This window comes from Amblyomma mixtum, chromosome 8 (assembly GCF_055824585.1).
Source record: "Amblyomma mixtum isolate Tamu chromosome 8, ASM5582458v1, whole genome shotgun sequence".
NCBI classification, from domain to species: Eukaryota; Metazoa; Arthropoda; class Arachnida; order Ixodida; family Ixodidae; genus Amblyomma; species Amblyomma mixtum.
In genome coordinates, this window is record NC_143019.1 from 76,804,077 (window position 1) to 76,827,202 (window position 23,126).

The 23,126-nt window shown below is 48.8% G+C and overlaps 1 protein-coding gene across 1 annotated transcript; it reads left to right on the forward strand.

Moving 5' to 3' along the window:
* Positions 1 to 4,283: 4,283 nt before the first annotated feature.
* Positions 4,284 to 22,824, forward strand: LOC149333073 (epoxide hydrolase 3-like). The gene is made up of 6 exons (XM_089557633.1): positions 4,284 to 4,526; positions 14,952 to 15,079; positions 16,859 to 16,971; positions 20,197 to 20,365; positions 21,045 to 21,184; positions 22,502 to 22,824. The coding sequence occupies exons 1-6, from the start codon at positions 4,284 to 4,286 to the stop codon at positions 22,822 to 22,824; spliced, it is 1,116 nt and encodes a 371-aa protein (XP_089413759.1).
* The last annotated feature ends 302 nt before the right edge of the window (positions 22,825 to 23,126 follow it).

Here is a 23,126-nt window from a genome sequence, read left to right on the forward strand (position 1 = left end):
GAAGAATGAGACGTGGTGAACCATGGCTATGAGATGATTTAATGGCCGCTGGCCTAGCGCGGGCGCTCCGTCCCGCGCCACTGCCAGCTTCGTCTTCGTCACACTACCCGGGGCCTCCGAGCGATCGTCCCGATCGGTGACGAACAGACGGCGAAATGGCGATGGTCTTGAGTGAAGGATCGAACAATATGTAGAAGATGGTGCAGTGCTGGCCGCCACGATGAGAACGATGAGAGAATGAGTCCCGGTCCACGAAGCATCCGCGCCGTAGGGTGCCAGGAGCTGACGGCCGAGGTCTCTGGACGCACCGAACGGCAGAGGCAGGGGGGCGGTGTCTTCATGTTTGGGTCTTGGGTCAGTGGGGTCTTGGGTCGGTGGGGTCGTGGGTCGGTGGGGTCTTGGGTCGGTGGGGTCTTGGGTCCGTCGGGTCTTGGGTCCGTCGGGTCTTGGGTCGTCGTGTAGTGTGGTCCGGGCGGGGGACGGGGCTGGGGTGAGCGTCGAGGTCGGTTCAGGTCGGGCGTGCTGGGGCACGGCCGTGCGGCGCTGACCAGGTACTCACGGCCGACGTCCACGGCAGGCCCAGGACGCCGAAGCTCCGTGACCAGGATGGCGATGAAGGGACCCCAGCACCTCACACCAAATGTTACGCGGCGGCCAGCCGAAGAATGAGACGTGGTGAACCATGGCTATGAGATGATTTAATGGCCGCTGGCCTAGCGCGGGCGCTCCGTCCCGCGCCACTGCCAGCTTCGTCTTCGTCACAATATAATCGCTGATTGTTCACTCATGATTAAGGCTGTACACACAGGCTGGCGTTAACGTTGTAGCGAATAAAACCGACAAAAAACGATTATATCGCTGTTTCCTTCATGCCTCACGTGACCTATAATGACCTTGGACGTCATAGCCGTCGGTCCGCTTTTGAAACCGAAACAAGTTACAGAAGAAATCCAGTTATAAATTAATTAGCGGTTGTAGGCGAATACCGTTTGGAGATCTATGTACACTACTACCTTAGGCATCATTACAAAGAAAAAGTGTCTATACCCCTTAAAGAAAGGTGTGACTGCAGGTGTGTGCGACCGTAGCGAGAAACGTCCAGGACTACGAACTGATTCCATCTAAGGAAATCGGATTCAGAGCCCCAATGCTTTTTACACTGTCCCTAGCAACTGCTCCGTAGTTACTAAAAGCGTGTGAAAACTCCTGTCTTCAGCTGCCCACGTAGGTGCTCCGTATCACTCTCCGTACTTTGAAGGACCCATGATCCATTTTCCAATTTTCAAATTTTTTGTCCCAGAAAGTTGGACATGTTAATTGATCTATCGTTATGGTTGCCCGGTGAATGACGGACGATGTCTCATTGTTTGCTGTTTGTCATCACTCTTAATCGTAGCACCGCCCGTTTCCGCACTCTCTCCTCCAAAAATGAAACAATCACGGGTGGTTTAATTTGGGGCTAATAACGAATTAACGTGCGCTAGCACGGTTAGCCTTGGTTTGCATGGTTTATCTTGATTTTTATGATTTTGTTTGATTGGGACTGGCTTGCCGAGGTTGATATATCTTATATGACGCAAGTTTGCGTGATATTGCATCACTCCTGACGTTTACTACGGTTCAACTGGTCATTCGCTACATTCACAGACGGCTTAAGCGACTCGTCACTGCCCTGCGATGGCAGGTGCTACACCGGTGGGGCTTGTGGAACCCAGGTTGCTCTTCCCAAGCAACCTCCAGCGACCAATCATTAATTTAACTGCCACCTACCACGGTGCGCACTATGCTTACAATCCGGTGGGCAGGTGGTAATGACGTCACAAGGTCACGTGGCCTAGGAGGCCCAACTGCCTCCACAGCGGTTGGCACTCAGCTCTTAGCAGGAACCAGATATGCAGACAGACAACGGCTTTTCGGCGGAGTGGAAGCCTTTCTTGTAAGGCACTAAAATCACTAAAAGCCTAAATTGTATTTACTTGCTCTGGTCCATATATGCCACTGCTTGGTATTAGTACTATTCTGTCCTTTGAATGTCGTTCACCTCTTTCATTTTGCGTCTTTTACCGCCAGCGCGTGCGCATTGACTCGTCAGAAAACTGCTCGCGCAATTCCGGGCCGCATCCAATGCTGGTAAACCGTGCTGCACACGTACCATAGCACCGGGAAGCGAAAAGCCATAAAAAAAAAAGAATTGTAGAGGACACTTAAGATCTGCCTTAAAGGTCCCTCTAACCACCTCGGTGCCTCAGTGGTTATGGCGCTCGCCTGCTGACCCGAAAGACGCGGGTTCGATCCCGGCCGTGGCTGTCGAATTTCGACGGAGGCGAAATTCTAGAGGCCCGTGTACTGTACCATGTCAGTGCGCGTTAAAGAACCCCAAGTGGTCGAAATTTCCGAAGCCCTTAACTACGGCGTCCGTCATAGCCTTAGTCGCTTTGGGACTTTAAACCCCAGTAAACGAAACCAAAGGTGCCACGAGATGGCGTAATCGGTTCATTACCATATATGCATTATTGGTCACTCTTGAGTTTGCATTCGTACATCCCTGGGAGTCCTCATACCCTGCCTTGCGCAGTCGGGCAACAGTTAAGGCAGATGATCCCAGCGGTGGGCCTTGTGTGACCCAGGTTGCTCTCCTCAAGCGAGCAACCGTTAATTTAACTGTCACCTGCCCCAATGACTAGTTTGATCACTATCCGGTTGGTGGGTTGTGATGACGCCGGAAGGTCAAGTGACCTATGTGGTCCACCTGCCTCCTAGGTTGCTCCCTGGGTGCCACCTGCCAGAGCCATGCCCGTGATTTTCCGCTCACAGCGCCGACAGCGACAATACCGACGCCGTGTTGTGAAGGTGTAGGTTGCGCAACCACGGGACGAGCCACGAAGCAAAGACAGAGACACACACAAGCAGTGTTGGTCAAATGTTTAGGGGAATCCCCCAAGATGGAGTAGATTTGTAATAAGGAAGTAATTACTCATTGGCATCCACCCGAGCGCAGCCATACGGCTACAAAGGAAAGCTACGAAGGAAATTTGCGCCGTACCGATGCCGTATTTTCTGGTGAACGGGGCCTCTAACACTGTCGCGGTAGAAAAGTCAAACACACACGTACGCAAAAGCAAGTATCCCATATGCCTGCTTTCAGAGGCGCGTGGAAAAGAGAAAAAGCAGAAGCGAGACAGGCTGGATGGGCGCATGGCCTTTTTTTCGCGCCGTTCTGCATTTGCACACGTTGCTGCTTTAACATCCGCCGTAACGGACGCACTTGCGCGGGATCTGCTTGCTTTGTGTTTTAGTCCAACTGTACTTTCCATGTGTTTCGTTCTTATCGAGCTGTAAGCGCAAGCATCGCTCGCGCGATGGCATGATACCCGTAGTTGGACGAAATTGTGATTCGTCCCTCGCCAAGGAAGCAAATGAATGCTGTCTTTTCTTTTGCAGCCTGCAGTGTAGTTAAAAAATTCTACGTCGATGTGGCCGGAGAAAAAACAAGTCCAGGTAATTAAGCAGCCAGAGAAAATGACGGTACGAAAAGTGCTTGTAAAGAGCATGCAGACTGTTCATTTCTTCTTATAAAATATGCGATGAAGATCAGAGAGCCATGCTACGCATTTTGACGGACGCCTTTGACTCTTTAGTATTTAGACGAGACACAAAATTTAGTTTTCCGAGACTCAGAAGACTGTTCTAACTCTATCAAAGCTTGACCGAAACTTGGCTTACTTCACCTGGGAGCATGTAATGCTGAAAATCAAAGAAGGCAAGCACATAGTGTTTCAGGCACATTAAAGAGCGTATTCTGGCAACGGGGCGCTAGACAAAGTCGGGTGGGGAAATACAGTCGTTATGAAAAGATGAATGAATACCTTTTTCTTTAAAAAAGGAAGGGCCGCCTGAGGAAGACGTTAGGGTTATATGCCGGGTGGAATATGGCGGACTTCCCTCCATTTTTCTTCTTGCTCCTGTTTTCTAACTTCACCTTAAAACTGAACAATTTCACCCCAACCACCAGCTTCAAGGAATGGGTCTGCTTCCCAGTCGAGATGTGCTGTTTAGTGAACGCGCTGCGTGACTTCGTCTTTCTATTTCGAGACTCAATATTGTGTTAGTAAATAATAAATGCATTGTTACCAATTGTAACTGTCGTAACAGCCCGTTTCTATCATTATCAGCGCATTCCAGAGCTGGACCACGACTGAAGCGAGAACACCGGACGCATTTTGCCTACTTCTTTTCGAAGAAAGGACGCCGGACTCGAGCTTGGAGGGGCTCCGGGGGTCGTCATGCTGTGGAACATGCTGAGTGCCTGGTTCATGGCGACCACTGTGCTCCGTGCTCTTGGGCCTGCCTCCAGCCGTCTGATTTTCCTGCTCATCGGGGCTTGCGACCTGCTGTGGATGTGTATCCGGATAGGAGTCGCGGTGTGCCTCAAGGGACGCTCCGTGCTGGAGGTTAGGGAGCGCCTGGACGAACCCGAGTGCCTCAGAGACCCGGCTCTTGGACGTCACGAGTTTGTCACTCTCGAAGTAAGTTTGCGCAGCCGTCCGCTTTGGGTTGTTCCTGCCAGAAGTGCAAGAGGCGCCTGAGAGCTGGGACACTTTGTAGGCTGGGTTTCAAATTCAAGTGGCGTTCCCAAGCTGCCTGAAAAAAGAGAGAAAATGTCGTCCTAACCACCTAGTCCTGAGCCTGCGAAGTCGTCCTGACACAAATCATCGATGTTTTCAAAAGGATTGAATACGTTCCCCATCTTTGTGCAGATGCAGAGTGTAGGCTCTGTACCGGTGATGCTCCTCGCTCATACAAACATGTCGCATGGCCGGCTATGAGTAATTGGCTTAAATATCTATAACCATTTCCTATGGCCGTCTATAGCTGTAGTTTCGGGTGGATATGCTTTTCTTTAGACAGCTAAAATTATTTTCGTAGTTCCGAAGCTATAGCTCTAGTAGCATAAGTTTTCCAATAGGTGGCAATAAGCACCGCTTTAGGCGTGTACCGGCGATCATAAAAGACCATAGACTGATATAGCTTTTTCATAGACTCCCATAAGCAGTTATTTTATGGGCGATTACACTCTTCGTATAAGTGTGCCAGGATTTTACATCAGATAAAACTTCTGAGGAGTGTTTTCTCGGAAGGCTACCTCATTTTTCGGGCCACTGTCCGTGGCTAGTAAATTTCAAGTTTTTCTTTGGCACTCTAGTTGGCCCTGTTAAAGGGGTTGTGAAAAGAAAATGAAGCTGCCCGGTTTTAATTTTCACTGCTTCCATAAACATTAGACATGCTGATTCCGAAATATTTCGTCTCAGTATTGAGTCTGCATTTAATAAAGCCCGTTCGAAATCGCTACCTTTTTGCGTTCATGAAACGACCATGCGCCGCCGTCGGCCGGCACACGCACTACTCGTCTACGTCATTTTAAGATCTTCAGAAACGTAGAGATATCTTCAACTTTCGTTTGCCCTAAAATAATAGCTTTATGAGAAATTCAGAAAGTGAAACAAGGTTTTCCAATTATTTGCACGCGTAATTGCACTCTGTTAAACTGCAGCGCGTGGTCATACATCTATCACTGACCTGGGACCAGTTTCGGTTTCGGTTCTGCTTCTCCATCCTCCTTGGCTTCAGTATCAGCGGCTCGACATAGCCTTGCTTACGTGAACCTATCTAGGTGGTGTTCCTTGACAGCGGTGGTTTGAGTCAGAGAATCGAGCTGAGCAAGGCCAGCCCATCTCGACGACTCACTCTTTACATGCACTCGATACGAGCGAGTCAGCTATCGCGGCGCTCATCGGCTCCGCGCTTCTGTTCTTTGCTGCAGAAAAATATATTCCAGAAGCGTGAAGAGGGTTAGGCATAATTTGCAGATGGGGCTGCGAGTCAACCCACCCCTTGCGATAGAGATGAAGACTCGAGTCCACGACCGGGTTCGGAGGTTCACGGTCGGGGCTCCCGCAGGCAGAGGTGTCGCGGTCTCTCGGCATAACTGCTACTTGCCGGGCGTGCGACGTGCCGTTGCGAGCGGCGTAACAACGACTGACAGCAGCTCGCCGCCTGCGCCCAACCGATGTCAATGACAGGCCGCACGCGGCGCGTCGCACTGACAAGGGGCAGAATGCGAGCGCGCAGAGCGCCAACGTCATAATGACGTGGGGGCGCGTTTCTCGGGGCCGGCCTGTCAGCCTGGATGCCGGCCGCCGGCGTCAGAAAAACACGCTAGTATTATTTGTTCACGCTCATAACAAGCACTGGAATAGATGAGTGCCAAAAATGAATCATTTTTGAGGATCGTTGGCTGATGCCGAGTTGCTGGCAGTATATAGTTCGGCGATACAAGCAAATTTCATCCAATGACCGCTTTATTTACTGCCTGGTCGCCGCTCGCATAGCTGGCATTTCTAGCTCCGCTGGCGTCGCGGAAATCGAGCATATCTTTATTTTATTATGGGACAGGTTCACAGTTAAAGGGGTGACGAGAGGAGTACCTTTTACAGCGCTGACCAGTTCCGGAGCTCCCTCAGCTGCGGTATCGATAGTATCGATGCAAAACCAGGTAGGCTTAGCGACGACCAGGGCCGCCGGCAAGCCTCGATCGCAGCTTCATCGCCCGGCGCGTCCGCAGGCGGCGTCGTTGCCGAAAGCTCGGCATGCTGCCACTGCCAACAGACAGCCTTTCTGATAGCATGGCGCTGTTTTGTCTTTTCTGGTGCGAATGTGAAATACAGCGAGGCTGCAGGCCGGCCGGCAAACCTGGATCCCGTCCGCTGGCGTTATAAAAATAGGCTATAAATATTTTTCTTCACGTAAATAATAAACTATGGGAGCAAGAAGTGTTGAAAATAGATCATTTTTGAGGATCGTTGTACAATGCCGAGTTGCTGGTAGAAGCAGCAACTGTAATAAGAGCAAATTTCTTGCCACAACCGCCGCTCAGCTGCCGCTGCCCGCTGCCGTTGCGGTCCGGCTTGCGCGCCTGGCGTCCGCTATATAGCTCCGCTGCCGAGCGCTCCGCAACAATGACCATATGTTTTGTTGTGAGACGATGCTGTTGACAGTAAAGCGATGCCAAAAGCAGGCATTTTATCATAACCCAGGCTACTTCCGAAGCGCTGTCCACCGCGGCTTCGGTGCGAAACAGGCCTAGCGACGACCAGGGCAGCCAGAGAGCAGTGCAGTTCGTCGCCCGGCGCACCCGCGTCCAGAACCGTTGCCGAAAGCGCGCTACGTGGGCAGGCATGCTTTGTGGCCGCCCGAGTACAGCCGGCAGTCTTTCTGATAACATCGCTATTTTGTCTTTTCTTGTGCGAACTTCAGTAGTCAAGCAGCGCGCAGGCGCTGGTGTGCGGTGGCAAAGTGTTACACCGGATGTGGGCCGGGCATGAGTCTAGTGGCGCAAAGATGCTTGCCGCTCCGTGTCCCTGCTTGCTGCAGGCGGCAGTTCGCAAGCGGCGACTGGTGCGGCGCGCCGTCAAAGTTATCGCACATGTGTCAGCTTGAGAGCTAGCAGACTCCATTCTGAGCAGACGACGGTGCCAGATTCGAGTCAATATGCTGCTGTAACCTCGGTCAACTATGGCTAAACAGGCCTCGCTAAGCCGCCATGTTGTGTTGACGACAGAAACCTCTGATTGGCTTCTTAAAATGACGTTTGCTGTGAGTTGAGGGGGACGCGCGCTGGGAAACCGAAATTTAGTTTTTTTCGCTATTCAATCAACCCAGACGATGAAACGAACCAAAGTATACTATAGAATGAAGGGTCAGAATTCCAAATACACACGTCGTTCAAAATTTTCGGAAAACGTTTCACGACCCCTTTAAGGCCTAGGTATTCGACACCCTATAAATTGTGTTTGATTTGTATTTTCTCGCAGTTTGGTCGCATAAGCTACAGCTGCTGTCAGCAAATGAAAGGCGCAATCTCCAGAGCTGTTGGTTCGTTTGAAGTGTCCACTGCTGGCCGTCTATTTCGCTATTGTGCGCTGTACTGTGAAGACTGCTAAAGATGCGAGTGGCGAATCCCCCTTACGTGCCAGACGCTTTTGTGGTCCAGTCAACAAGTGTTGCCAACAGAATGTGGATGAATGTACAGTTGGCTCCAAATGCTTTGGCAAATACACCTCATCACAAGTCCATGAGCCAGACCACTGAAGAGGTGAATCTAGCGTACTTGAACTCATTTTTTGTGCCTCTTTCATCACGATATGGTCGCTGAGAAAAAGAAAGCGGTAGTGCATTGGAAATAAAAGAAAGTAGGTTTAGTTCTCGTCTTACAGTCGTTCATCATTACGCCGCTTATTGAAAAAGCTATCTGTAGCATACATGTAGTTAGGGCCAAACATGAGGACCAAGGTAGGAGAAAGACACACCACGAGCGCCTTTCTCCCACCTTGTTCCTCATTTTTGGCGCCAACTACATCATGGATAAGATTAAACTGGCCGACTTTCCACATCACTGTTGTAGCATACAGAATGACAGAGAGGAGTAGGAGGAAAGGGGGGGGGGATGTTAACCGGTAGATGAAACCAGTTTGCTACCCTGCACTGGGGAAAGGAATGAGGGGATATAAAGGTTAGGGAGAAAAGGGAGCGATAAAAGCAGAAGGCCAAAAGGCTTCGGAACATCACAGGCTGCCGTGCAGGACCGACACTCTTCAGAACCGCAGGAGGTCCTGGCAGGCCCTCACCGCCGATAATCGCCGTGGCTAGCGTCCAAGAACCTTTAACTGCGTTAGCGGGCGTGAATCGATGTGTTCCTGCGCACGGCGTACACAGAGATAATGGCTAAATTTTAATTAAGGCTCAAGTGGTCGCGAAATACCCCGTCTTTTTTGCAATGCTCTTTGAGAAAGTCGGTTTCGCGCTAATGTGTATAAAATCTCGTGGCAGTCGTTCTCAGCAATATTAACTGTACTCGAAACACGGAGGGAGTCTGGTATATTCGTAACCAGTACAGAGCAGTTTTGATGGTGTAAATGCTATAGCGAGAGCTTTTGATACGAGTGTCAACTCGACGCAAACAGTCTACCTGGAAATACCGGGAACGTTTATATCGCCATAGAGGGTCATTTAGCGAAGCGAACTTCACTTAAACTGATGTTCAGTGTGACGATGCTTAGCTTTGCTTAGAAAGGCAGCGAGAGAGAGAGAGAGCTCTTTAATGAAAAACAGATTTTAGCCGGCGTGAGTAATCGCTGACATGCTACTTTGCGTAGGGCAGGGAATAGGGGAGTGAAAATGGAAGAAGGCTTGATGGAGCTGCCGCTGCTTCATGCTATGGCCCATTAAACACTGTGCGCGAAAACGAAACACCAGGTTGTGCTATTTATCTTGGAAGCAGTGTGCAAACAAAAAACCTGGAGGTCTTCCAAGTTATTCCGCATAGGTGATGAACAGGGGTGTGTGATTCTGGGACATACCGCTTTAAGAGGAGGCTGTATGATTACGGCCTTTACGTTTGTTCGCACGATACCAAGCAAAACTCTGCCTCCGCGTATTTTTATCCCATCCACACAATTCTACCTCGCCGGCTACTCGCCCCTCTGTCCCAACGCATGCTTATCGAGCGCAGGCAGTGTCAGTGGCAAAGCGCTCCACTCGTTGGGCCAATGGTGTAGACTGCAACAAGACCCGCTTTTCGCTCAAGGTGGGAACAATGACGACCCAGGCGGCTTAATAGCTGCTGTTTTGCTTTCTCGCTAATAAATGGCAGCATAGCGGTCAGGTTGGCAGTTCCATCCTGCGTTTACTTCTCACAGCGCCTTTAAACACGAGAGCGTTAGTACCCCCATGCCGAAAAAAAAACAGTTGGCGACCGTTTAAAGCCTCGTAGCCGGAGTGGCCGGAGCTTGCAGATGGAAGATGGAATGTGGCGCCTGCCAAACAGGTCACGTGATCTTGTGACGCTGTCAGAACTTACCCTCCGAATAGTGAGCAAACTGCGCATCGTGACAGGTGGCAGTTTATTTAACGACTGGTCGCGACAGGGTGTTCGGGAAGAGCAACCTGGGTCATGGCAGCGCGTGCCATTGCAGGACAGTGGAGTATCGCTAACCGCGGCACCCCTGCGCCAGGAATGATATGAGGACTCCCAGGTATTTATGAACGTAAAATTAAGCTCAAGTGCCCCCTTGGTTTATCTTTTTTTTAAGGAATCGGCTGATTCATACCCGGGACGCCAGGTTGCACCCAGACACATCGCGAATGCACGCTTCACGTAGATGCATTCATGATAAACCGGTCAGTCTTCACTTGTGCTCGGTGCATACATGGGGGGGGGGGGGGGGGGGGGGGAGTTTCACTGCGCTGGCAGAGCGCGCCGTATGCCAAAAGCCAAGCAGGTGAAATGTACACGTCACTTCAGATGAAGCGCGCTAGATGCAGCGTAGCGCTACTTCATTTTTAATTTACAGTTAAAGGAAAACGTAATTCACGATTGTGTTTGATCTTGAGTTCTTGGGAACATTAAAAAAAATTTAATGCCCTGACTGCGGTCGAACAGCCCTTTTATCTTGGCAGCACGAATTTCTCATTTATTCTTTTGCTTTTGAGTAACTCTTCCTCTAGATAATTTTTGTCTGCTGAACTTCCTGTGTGAACTGAGCTGTGCTGACACATAGCGGGGAGCTATTTACGTCAGATTCAGCTTATGTTAAAGACAACGCAGCCAGCTATGGAAAGAAAAATGGTGGGTGCGGCGTTAAGAGACCGGAAGCAGGCAGAGTGGGCGACGGAACAAACGCGGGTTAATGACATCCGAATCGAAATCAACAAGAAAAAAAATTGGCTTGGGCAGGGCATGTAATGCCAAGGCAGGATAACCGCTGTAAAGGGGGGTTCAGACGAGCGGACCGGATCGCGGATGATCCGCGCGCGTCAGCGCGGTTATCGTGACACGTGACCAAGCACCCGGGAGTCAGTCCGCACGTCGGGCATTCACACGAACGCAGCGGTCAATCCGCGCGTACTCTCGCCCACAGCGTGCTTGCGCTGTTTGCATGACTTCAAAAACTCAGCTGCCGAGGGTTTCAACATGAACGCCGAGCGAAAACGTCGTCTCGCCGCACTGGCTGTAGCCACTGACGCGTCTGAGGGCGAGGAGGAAGCTTTCGCGGCTAAAAGCGGTTATGTTGGGCAAAGTCATGGTTGGAAAGAAAGTGTTTGGGCATGCAGGACCTGCTATACGAGGACCTACTTGAATGCGACCCGGAGAGTACAAACGTTTGCTGCGGCTCAGTTTTACAAGATACTGGCTCACAGAGCTCCTTCTTTACAAATTCACTCAAATTAGCAGAAACAACAAAGCAAAGCGGGCATTTACGCACACGCTCAAATACACAGTACGACGCAGTGCAGCATACACGGAATGAAAAACGCAGTGAGCGAAACACGAAAAGGAGGCCACACAATGCCGCACTCGAGCTGCAAATTCGGCGAAAAGCGCGCCAAAACGAAAGGCGCCAGCATGGCGCAAAGCCGACTTCATTCAGGATAGCTAGCCAGACGAGCGCACCTAGAAGCAAAAAAGAGCAAAAACAATCCCGGTCCGCCGCCAAGCCCTCGAACTGAAAAAGGCGGTCGCCTTTTAAAGCGAAAACTTTACTACTTGTACTTTCAGCCTTTGCCGTGGCGCGGCGGTGCCACCATTGACCTTTAGTTGACCTCTGTGTGACGTCATGTGTGACATCACGCCGAAGAGAAGGGCGACCGACTCGCGCCGTCGCAAGCCGCGGCGGTGCCACCACCGGCGCCTAACTCCTACGCTCTCCGCTAGGAGCGCAACAGGTGCTTTGTGACGTCGTCACGCCGAAGAGAAGGGCGACCGACTCGCGCCGTCGCAAGCCGCGGCGGTGCCACCACCGGCGCCTAAGTCCTGCGCTCTCCGCTAGGAGCGCAATTGTGGCGTTACGCTGAAGAGATTAGGCTCGACTCACGTCGCTAGAAAGCAGTAGCTGTGCCAACCACCAGCGGCTTAACATTGCTTCGCGATCTCGCGCCGTCCGTGTGCGACGGCGGTGCACATGAACGGCGGCCTGACTGGACTGGATTGTACTGGACTGGATTGGATTTGAATAGATTAGATTACATTGGATTGGATTGCATTGGATTGAATTGTATAACAGATGCATCGCCACAAGCACCACCACCAGCTACACTACCAGCTGAACCATGGCGTAGGTACGGATATTGCTTTTGCAATTACCGGGCTTAACCAAGGTAAGCCACAACGAATTTTTTTCATTCGGTTCGCGATCCGGGCCCGGAGAAGCGCGCGCCGCCGGCTCAAGGTCGCTCAGAGCAGTGACGTTCACGTCACGTGGCACGCGGAAAGCGCTGACGCGCCCGGACCATCCGCGATCCGGTCCGCTCGTCAAAACAGTGTGGATTCCAAGAGAAGGCAAGCGTAGCAGGCGGCGGCAGAAAGTTAGGTGGGCGGCTGATATTAAGGGTTTGCGAGGATACAGTAGCCGCAGCTGGCAAAAGAGAGGGTAAATGGAGAGGCACGGGAGAGGCATTTGCCCTGCAGTGGGCGTAGTCAGGCTGATGGTGATGATTTCTATCCGAGCGACGCAGATTGTTCCGCCGACGCCGCCTGGAGAATAACACGAGAATGGCCATGCGCTCATGCACGCGAAGGCATATGATTTGAGAGGGCCGAATAAAACGGGCTTTGTAACGTTGAGCGCACTAGCAGACTTATTTAGCATATGTGTTAAATATCTCCTAATTTTCAATATGTAAGGCTTTAGCGCAGATTGATCGCGCAAGTGCGCTGCGTAATACTACAGTCGTCACTGAACTCCCGCTGCCAAGCGCTTACGTGAAGTGAGCTAGGCAGATAAGTCTAATTTATTTGGGTGCAGGGCGAATTGTTTCAGATTTAATGGTAGAGTGTAATGTGCGCATTGATGATTATGCATCACATATCTATTAACGGCCACGTGAAATGATGGCGTTGAGAATAACTCTCTTGCTTAACACTGCGTACCCTAAACAATTGGTGGCGAGTTTACAAATAAAACGCCTTTAGAGCTCTCATAGAGGGGCCTAATAACAATAATAACCTGAAAGCGAAGGAACTCAGAATATGGAAATACAAGCACGTAAAATATTTATATATATTATCATCAAGATATAAAAAAGTAAAGAGGGAGAGATGTGCAGGCAGGCTAAGTGTACTTAGATTGCTATAAAAGTTTGCAAATGTAGTGAACTGGACATTGAATAAAGGTGGAAGTTTCTGATCAGGGCAGGACTGAAAAACAATAAAACAAATTTCTCAACGACCTCATTGTTAAAGAAAACATGTGTCAAAATTTGGACATACACTTGCTAATAAAACGCCGGACACAAATCTTCGTTGCTGCTGGAAGGATAAAACGCCTGTCATTCAATACAGGGCTCTATATCCGTAATTGGACATATATGTCAATGACTGGTATTTTAGCTGAAAAACCCTAAGCGCTGACCTTTTTGCGTACGCACGTCTTCTCTGTGCTAGCTTCCTTTTTCTGTAATCTGAGACTGTGCTTTCTATCTAGAGATTTCGGCCATGTATCTGGCTGCCCTGCAGTCGTTGCTAGCCGTAGATTGTCGATGATAACCTAGTCGGACAAACTGACTAAGCCTTCCTTCATTGAATCTCTTTGTATAGCCATATAGCGAGACACTGTAAGTCTACTTGTGGGCCTAACGCCCTTCTGCCTTCCTTCAAGATGTTGTTTATACCGATGACGTACAATTTCATTCAAAACATGTATTGCAAGATTTTGCTCGCAAACTGGTTTGCTTGGACCAAATCGCGCTGCATAAGAACCGGGCCCTTGGCCTCCAGCTGTTCAACCTTTTGTTCGCAGCGCATAGCCAGTTTTCGGACAGCAGCCGACTTATCTATGTTTGATTGATATTAGAGATTGTTAGAATGGCGGAGACGTACGAGACGTAGGCAGCAACACTGCACATCCTGATAAAGGGAAAGCATTCAGCGAAAACTGTCAGCGATAGCTCTTTTTCTCTTTAACCAGCCTTTGCGGTACTTGCAGATCAATCAAGAGAAACTGACGCCACTGGAAAGGTGACATTGCGGAAATCTGCTCGCACCCTGTCACTGTCCCAAGTGGTAGGCGTTTCCAAAACGGAAGCATTAACAATAACAGTAACGGTGTACTTGAAAATCGCATTTGGAAATACGCTACTCTTTTTGAACATGTTTGTTAGGGTATCAGACACATACATACAAACGATATTCTTGCTACGTGTGTGATTCAAATGGCGGCTGTCTTGAAGCTGCATTTGCAGTGTTACTGCCAACTGGAGTTCAATTATACTGAGCATAACGGTCTCAGTAGAAACAATTACCTTACAAGACGGCATTGTAGTCAAAGGTGCCCGCCGTATTGCCCGATTCGACGACAGTTCCCGTTCCCAGATGTTTTTAAATCGCTTGACAGGACGCTGCCCTGACTAGTACAGGCATCAAAACCTCCGCTAAACCAATGCCTGCAAACAATGCGTACGTACTAATGCGTGCGTATATCACGTGAACTTGGTCGTCTAACTTTCGCCAGTAGTTCTATGTTGACGACGTTGACTACAGCTCCGCTGAGTGCCAGAAGAAAAGCTAAACTGTCGCTGAGTAGAACACCAGTTAGAACTCGTTCCGTCACCTAGTCATACGATACAGCCACGCTTGTCAGCTCCAGCACGATGTTGTTGTACTAACCGGTGCAGCAAAATTTGTCGCAGCCTGAGATTTTGGAAAAAGTTCCAGATTTCGGAAACTGACTCACGGTGAGTTTTTGAAGTGGGTCTTTCTGAAACATTCAGTAAAGCAGAAATTTGGGCAAGTTGGTACGTATTCATTTTTGAAACAGCGCAATTAAGACGGGACCGCTTCTGAAACCGCTTGTACAGTGTTTAGCTAACACTAAATCTCTTTTTCTCTTCTTTTGAAGGACGGTGTGACGCTGCATTACGTCTCTGCCGGGGAGCGAGACAGGTCCCTGGTGCTTCTGCTGCACGGCTTCCCCGACTCCTGGTACACGTGGCACAAGCAGATCGTTGAGCTCAAGAAAAACTTCTGGTGACTGGGCTGCCTCCCACTGAAATGCGCCGCCAGTTAAGCGAATCTTGATATCCTCGTTTTTGGAGATTAAGGAAAATGAAGGACATGAAATCAAGCGAGGTGAAAATGCTCAAAGGATGCTCACCCATAAAATTTTATTTGTGAATCATGACGAATGCATTAGTGCGAAGTTTGTTTTGTACGTTTTCAGATTACAGCTATTTAATTACAGGAGCAGGCTTTTATTCTTGGTGATGATGAATTTTTACGGCATAATGGCATCTGTGGCAAAAGAGCGCCATGGCACAAGGTTTTCTCTTCTACTCACGCTGTGATGAAAGACCCAATTCCCAAGCATTTCAGCCTATAGAGGGCGAGCACCAGGCAGGTGAAAGCTTGTACCCACTGAATCACCTGTAGGTACCCGGCGGTACTAGGAATCGAACCCCCTACCTCGCGCATGCGAGGCGGATGCTCAAAGCACTAGGCCACCGCTGCGGTCGGAGACTCTCAGTCCTACCATTTTCGACTCGGCACCGTTGCACGCTACTATATTCTCCGCTTTTAATTGGGATATCGCGCCATCTATCGTGCCTTGTGCTGGAGTGTTCTCGAAAGCGCACATGCATTTTCTAGAGAATTGTGGAGAATTCGGGCTCCATCGCGCAGCACGATGACTTCACCCATCACAAGACCACGAAAATGCTGTTTTGAGGCATGCGCTGCTCCGACGGCAGCGCAGCACGTAGGCGCTAAGGAGTGAACTGAAAGTTTCGAGTAAGTTTGCTTAGGTTCGCCTGCGTGTTTCCTCCATCTTGGCGCAAAGATCACCCGCGGCGCGCAGACAACGGGAGCTAAAAGCATTTCGCGTTTAAAAAAACCGATACTGCATAAACCGTACAGATGAAATTTATGTCATGCCGCTTGCGTGTATAGAAACATTAAGTGAAGTAAACGAAGTAGGAGCGAGGAGAGGGGCTGTGAAAGTGGAAACAAAACGTGCGTATAATTCCACAGAACTTCTATTCGTTCGGATATCACTGTTGCTCGCCGCCACATATTAAGAGCAGGTTCCTTGCGAACAATGCTCTCATGTCTCTGCTAGTGATGCAACAATGATACAATACCTCCCGTATCAACGCTGCTACCTCTGTTTCAGATATCCATAGCTCCTGCGTCAGCTGGTCTATGTGTTTTACAAAGGTTGTTACTGCGATGAAAATCTGCACCACAAGCGTTGCCTGCCGCGGTGCTCCAGGCATTCCTCATGTATCTGCATGACGCAGGCGTGTGGTTCTGTGCAGTATTTTATGCACTTTCAGGTCTGCCCGGTAGAACTGTAGATACCTGGAGAGGTGTGGTGAATTTCCTACAATATCTGCATGTTAGGCCGTACTTGCTTAACTCGGTTAAAGCTTATGGACGAAAGGAAGGAAGTGAGAGGATAACGCCGTCTCAATAAAGTCTTTAATATCTTGAGGTCAGAAGGGGCTGAACATGCTTCCTGAAGCCATCCCGCAAATTCTCTAGCTAAACATTTGGGGAATGTAACACTGCATCTATTGTTTCAGCTGTCTAGTTGCTTAAGGGTGGTATAAATCACTTCTGTATGCAGTAACAAGTTTTTAGAGAGACAACTTAATTTGATATTCTCAGCGTACGAATAACGCTTACAATGTGTAGCTCTTACTGAAAAGTGTGTTCTACTTACTCAAAATGAACGATAAAGTTTTGTGCCATATAGTAAAAACTTAAATATTATTTTCGCTTCCACTGAGAGTACGTGCTTTTGCCCAGGGTCGTTGCGCTTGACATGCGAGGATATGGGCAGTCATCAAAGCCTCACAACATTGAAGACTACCAAGTATCGTACCTCATCGAAGACACCAAAGGCCTTCTGAAGTCGCTGGGTGAGGCAAACGCAACTGCTTGCGCAGTTCCCGAAAACCTGTACTAAATTATGAAGCCAGATATTTAAGAAAAGGAGATACCACAGGCCGTAAAAGAGGGACAATTCAGTGCGGCGAGCCATGGCATGTGGTGGCACGCAAAAGATACACGCACAAAAAAGCAGCATTAACCCGCACGTCAAATGCGTGACAGATACACTCGCCTGCATGGACTTGACTTGGGGGATCAAAAGATTACTGTTAAGCGATGGAGAAGATCTTTACCACTTAGCAACCACAAAAATACAGGCCTGCGCTACTGGGAGTAGCGCCGTCACCTTGTTGAGCTATTGTATTCAGGATGTAAATGAGCCTTATATAACAATAATTTAAGATATCTATAACGGCTGCAGAACCACCATAGTCCTCCGTAAAGTCAGCAGTAGAATTGCAGTAAGGAAGGGTATGAGGCAGGGAGGCACGATCTCGCCAGTGCTTTTCACCGCCTGTTTGCAGCAGGTAATGAGAGGCCAGGATTGGGAACAGCTGGTGACATGAATTAATTACCTGAGTAATCTGGACTTCTCTGGTGACATTGCTTTGCTAGTCACATAGGAGATGAACTGGAAAGCATGAATAATGAGTTTGGCAGGCAGAGCAGACCGGTGGGTTTAAAAATTTTTGTGAAGAAAACTAAAGTATTTGTTTTATGGTTTATGTGGGTTTAATGTCCCAAAGCGACTCAGACTATGAGGGACGCCGCAGTGAAGGGCTCCGGAAATTAAGACCAGCTGGGGTTCTTCACCGTGCACTCGCACATCGCACACTCTACTGGCCTCTAGAATTTCGCCTCTATCGAAATTCGACCGCCGCGGTCGGGATCGAGCCCGCGTCTTTCAGGTCAGCAGCCAAGTTCCATAACCACTGAGCCACCGCGGCGGCTAAAACCAAAGCAATATTTAAAAGTCTCGGAAGGGAACCCCAGTTAACAATTGGTGGCGAGGTGCGGGAAGTGGTAAGGGAGTACGTCTACTTAGGACGGGTAGTGAACGCAGATCCGGACCATGAGAGGGAAATAACTAGAAGAATAAGAAAAGGATGGGGCGCAATTGTCCGGTTCGCTGAGATCATGAATGCCAGTTTACTGATATACCTCAAGAGAAAAGTATTTAATAGCTGGATCTTACCTGTACTCACCTAAGAGGCTGAAATGTGGAGGATAACGAAAAGGGTGCAACGTAAATTGAGGTTAACGCAGCGAGCTATTGAAAGGAAAATGATAGGTGAAGCATGAAGAGACTGGAAGACAGCAAAGTCAAAATCAAGAGGAAAAACTTGACTTGGGCAGGGCATGTAATACGAAGGCAAGATAACCGCTGGTCCTTAAGAGTAACGGAATAGATTCCAAGAGAAGGCAAGCGTAGCAAGGGGCGGCAGAAAGTTAGGTGGGCGGACGAGAGTAAAAAGTTTGCGGGGATCCGGTGGCCGCAGCTGGCACATGGCAGGGTTAATTGGAGAGACATGGGAGAGACCTTTGCTCTGCAGGGGGCGTAGTCTGGCTGATGAAGATGATGATGCCGATACATAACAACAGCACAAAGCGAAATCACCAAAAGTGCTCCATACAGTGCGCCGTACTCACACATCTAAATGCTGTGCCTCTATCACTACACTGGGATAACCCATTTATGCAGGAGCACGGTGCACATCGGGCAACTAACTACATCACTTCCATAATAAAATGTTCGCACGTAAGAAAATGTATAATGCTGTCGCTTGAGAACGCCATGCCAGGTGTGACTGGAGGTCCCTCAGAAGTGTATATGTAAGGGAAGGCGATTTAATATGGCTAAAAGAGGAGATCTGAAAGAGAAGTGAGAGGAAAGAATGAAAGCAGAAAAATGAGGAAAATATTGCACAGAAAATTTTTTCAGGATGTCAGATGATTCATTTTGGAATTTTCGGAGAGTCCTCGTTTCCACATCTTGACTGCACTGTTTACAGGGTCTCACTTATGCTTATTTTGACTATCTTCTACCAGGAGAAGTCATTATGTAAAACTAATCAGCTTCGTTTCAACGCCTCGTAGAAGACGCTATGCTAGACTACAAAATAAAGTAGCGGAGGATGTTGTGACAAGAGGCTCCTCTGAGCAACTGACACAATATTAGCTCATGAGCTCATAAAGTTTCCAGTTGTTTTATCTGATGCAATAAAATATAGAGCTTGATCACATTCCTTCTGTTCGAGAAATAAGCTGATATCATGAAGAAAGAAACGAAATCTGATGAAAGGCAGGGATAAAACATGTTTACACGCTTCGCGTTCCGTACGGAAGCCAAAGCGACTTAAATTTTCTGACCACGACCCTTGATCAGCGTTCCTTTCTTTCCTTGTTAAATAAGTTCCATGTTTAAATACGTACTCATTATTTCTTCTACAGAGATATTTCTTTTTGGCTACCTTTCAGATTTTTTGTATATATATACTACAAACAAACGGCGCACAACGAAGGTATTTCACTAAGATTTGAGCGCTGTATGTTATTAAGGTGCCGCATTCTATGCTTACATTAAAGTTGCAATCAAAAAGTCCGACATTGGAGCCTCCATTGCTATGAACACCGCTTTTTTTGCCTGAAAAAATGCAAGTAGCGGTAGGAAATGTATTTCAGCCGACCGTCATTACAAGACACTTCACCTTGAAATCGACATTTGACACTTTGGGCTGTCTGTCCTCCGCCAGGTAGTGACGCGCTGTGACCGAACGCTCCGCGTGTGCTACCTTGGAAGACGATCAGCTGGACGCCCTACTCCAGCTGTTCTGTGCACTGTGTCGTGCGCATTTGCCTGTACTTTGTTCACCGATATCATCACGCGCGCGCGACCTGTACGTATGTTAATGGGTTAATATGTCTCTTTCATGTCACTTCTACACACTGCCTGCTATCTTTCATTTCCGCTGCCCCAGCTCAGGTGCTTCCAGCCGCGATAGCAGATGCCGGGGCTAGAAAAAATCTTTTCCTCCCATTTATCATGTTTTATTGAAATAACTTACTAATACTTACTCCAGCTATAGATTGTCTGCTTCGAACTAAACTGTAATTGACAGATTAATTAAGGCTGGCGGTGCACTCTACGCTTCCTGTCGGCAATTGAACTTAATTGGCAGATGAAACATCTCGCAAGGCTTGAACTCTACGATTAGCACTGGAGTTCTCAAAATAACGTTTCTTCCTCATTCCAGGTAGGGAGAAGGCCAGCCTTGTGGGCCACGACTGGGGCGCTGTGGTGTCATGGTGCTTCGCCAACCGTTACCCGCACATGGTGGACAGACTGGTCACCATCAACGGTGGCCACCCGGACGCCATGAAGCAACAGCTCGAGAGCAGCCTAAAGCAGATGATCCGGTCTCGGTGAGGGAGACTCCGTGTCCCACAGTTACTTCGGCAAGCCGGTTAAAACAAAACATGATCAAAGCAGCAAGCTGCCGATCCCCTCGTTAGCGTCTCAAGGCTTGCTACGGTAACGACAGCCAAGCGATATTTCAGCAACTTGCTGCCCCGAATGTGCTCTGGTCCAACTACGCAACGCATTTGGGCATGCCGCTTTAGTCATCGCATGTGACAAAGGGCTTAACTCTCTATTCAAGCGCGTATTCTCCGAACCTCTCATTTGCACCGTGATAACCGGCCTTTTTTTTACAATATTGTTATAAAGCATTTTCTTACAATAGCGGCAAACTCTGAAATCAAACAACGTGCTGCCAAATGTCCTCCAGTGGTTGTGGTGTGTGCTTATATCTCTGCATTCTTTTTTGCTGGTGCCAAGTTTCAAAGATTAATCCCCAACTCGAAGAACTGTCTGGATTATTCCGTAAGACTCAGCATTCTGGTATAAATTTTGTACGCATAAAAACCTGCGCAAGTGCGGATTTCAGTCATGAAAAGTCTGCTTCGTAATTAAAAGACTGAAGTTATTTTCTTTCTTTCCTGCCAATAGCCGTGGCCTTAGTGACATAACACTTACCGACGAACGAGGATTAGTCAGAGTTCAGTGAGGATTAGTGAGTCACCTTTCTTTCTTTCTCCTCAGCTACATGGTTGCGTACCAGTGCCCCATCATCCCCGAGACATATCTTTCTATGGACGACTTCACTCAGCTGAGGGACCTGTGGAAAACAAGCCACGGAGAAGAGGGGATCTCTGCTCTCCATTACACGTTCTCGAAGCCAGGTATTCTGCGGAACTCGTTTCATTGTTTAGGGGACTCCCCCAAGGTGGAATAGGCTTGCTATAAGAGAGTAATTATTCATTAGCATTCACCCAAGCGGGCTGCAAAGGAAAGCTGTAAAGCTTCATAGGGACTTGCTAGCTTAAGAAAAAATGTCCTGGCCTGGCGGAGTGGTACAGAACTTGTATGCAAGCTTCAAAGTTTTTCTTTGAAGCTTTCGCAGAGCTTGTAATATGCAACATGCGCCAGCTTCTTAAGTGCGCCATATATGCACATCACGGCTAATTCCTCAGAAAGAAAAGCAAATGTTGACATCTGCAAGGAGAAGTGGAAAGGAAGAACCAGCTGTATTTTCATTGCATCACGTGCATTCTTTATTGGCTCGAACCAAGTTTTCTCTGCACAACATAGACCTATAAGAAATATTCGCAGCGCAACGGACTCTACAACTCCCAGTGGCGCTCGGCTGACCTGTTTTATCGAGGCATATCTTTGGTGTTTCATCAAGTGGCTCTTACAATCTCAATGGAAGCCATTTCATTCTTTCCCTCTTTCTGAGCGCATACGGAGGCCGCCTGTGTTTACAACTACGAATTATCTCATAGCTCCCAGAGATCACGCAGGTTGACGAAGTTACTGGTCACTGACCATGTTCGAAAAAAGAATGGCATTTCGGAAGCGCTGCGGCTACCTTGTTCACAATAAGGCAGGCGGCGGACGCATCCGGGTTCTTGTAGCACTTAGAAGCGTTTTTAGGAATTTAGCATGTATAATATACAAGATGTCATTGTTCTTGCTAAGTTTGTTAGGCGTTCTCTAGATGATTAGTGACACGAGCTTATAGTGTCATTTATGAAATTGACTGCGCCGGTTGTTCATCAGCGTACATAAGCGAAAAAAAATCTTCACGAGACGCCTGAGAGAACACCGGAAGGATGTGCGAAACGAAAAAGTACCAACGAGCGTAATCGCCGAACATGCGTAGTGGCTACGAGATTAATTGGGGCCAAGCGAAGATACTGGCAAAAGAAAGAAATGTATCGGCCGGCCAAAACCTCGAGTCACTCAAAATCCAGACAACGCCTAACAGACTTAGCAAGAACGGTGGCACCTTGCATCCTGTCTATGATAAATCACTAGAAACGCTTCTGAGTGCTACAAAACCCCGGATGCTCCCGCCGGTTGCTTCATTGTGAACAAGGGAGCCGTAGCGCTCCCGAAACGTCGTTTATTCCACTACGGTCAGTGACCAGCGAACTTCATCAACCATGATTCGTGAGCAGACGGTATGCTGTCAAACCATCGACTACACCACGCAGGTGCCCTGACTGCGGCCATCAACTACTACCGCGCCGTCTACTGCAAGGAGCGGCAGCTGAAGGCCACGCAATTTCGTCAGCTGAACGTTCCCGCGCTCGTCCTATGGGGCTCCCAGGACCCGTACCTTACTCTCGGAGTCGCCGAGCTCAGCTACCGCCAATCCACTCAGGGCCGCCTCCACTACCTTCGAGACTCGGGTCACTGGCCGCATCTGGAACATCCGTCCGCGGTCAACGAAGTCGTCGCCGCGTTCCTCGCTCCCAGCGCGGTGAATGATGGAGCCATGTGGGCACCGCTCCGGCGCTGTCGGTCGTCGCTATGAAAGGGCGAGAACTATTCATAGGTCTTCAGTTTGGTTGTGAACTGAAAGCTATGGGCAGGAATTTGCAAGAAAATTTTACTCAAGGCAATGTTTTGCGCTTCATGATGGACTACTGCAGCTTTGGCGTCGTGGGTGATAGACAGCCAGCAATCTCACTCGCCAGCTGTTGTATCAAAGACCGGGAGGACCAATGACGAGGAGGCAGGAGAGTGAACCTCGACAATTAAAGCCACAAAATGCGGCATTAATGCTGATTGGAACTGTCCAGTTCAAGGGCGATGTGTAGGTTTATACAATAAAAA

Coding starts and splice junctions, on each gene's coding strand:
- LOC149333073 (XM_089557633.1), top strand. CDS start 4,284: ATGCTGTGGAACATGCTGAGTGCCTGGTTCATGGCGACCACTGTGCTC. Junction 15,080..16,858: donor GAGCTCAAGAAAAACTTCTG/GTGACTGGGCTG, acceptor GCTTTTGCCCAG/GGTCGTTGCGCTTGACATGC. Junction 16,972..20,196: donor AGGCCTTCTGAAGTCGCTGG/GTGAGGCAAACG, acceptor TCCTCATTCCAG/GTAGGGAGAAGGCCAGCCTT.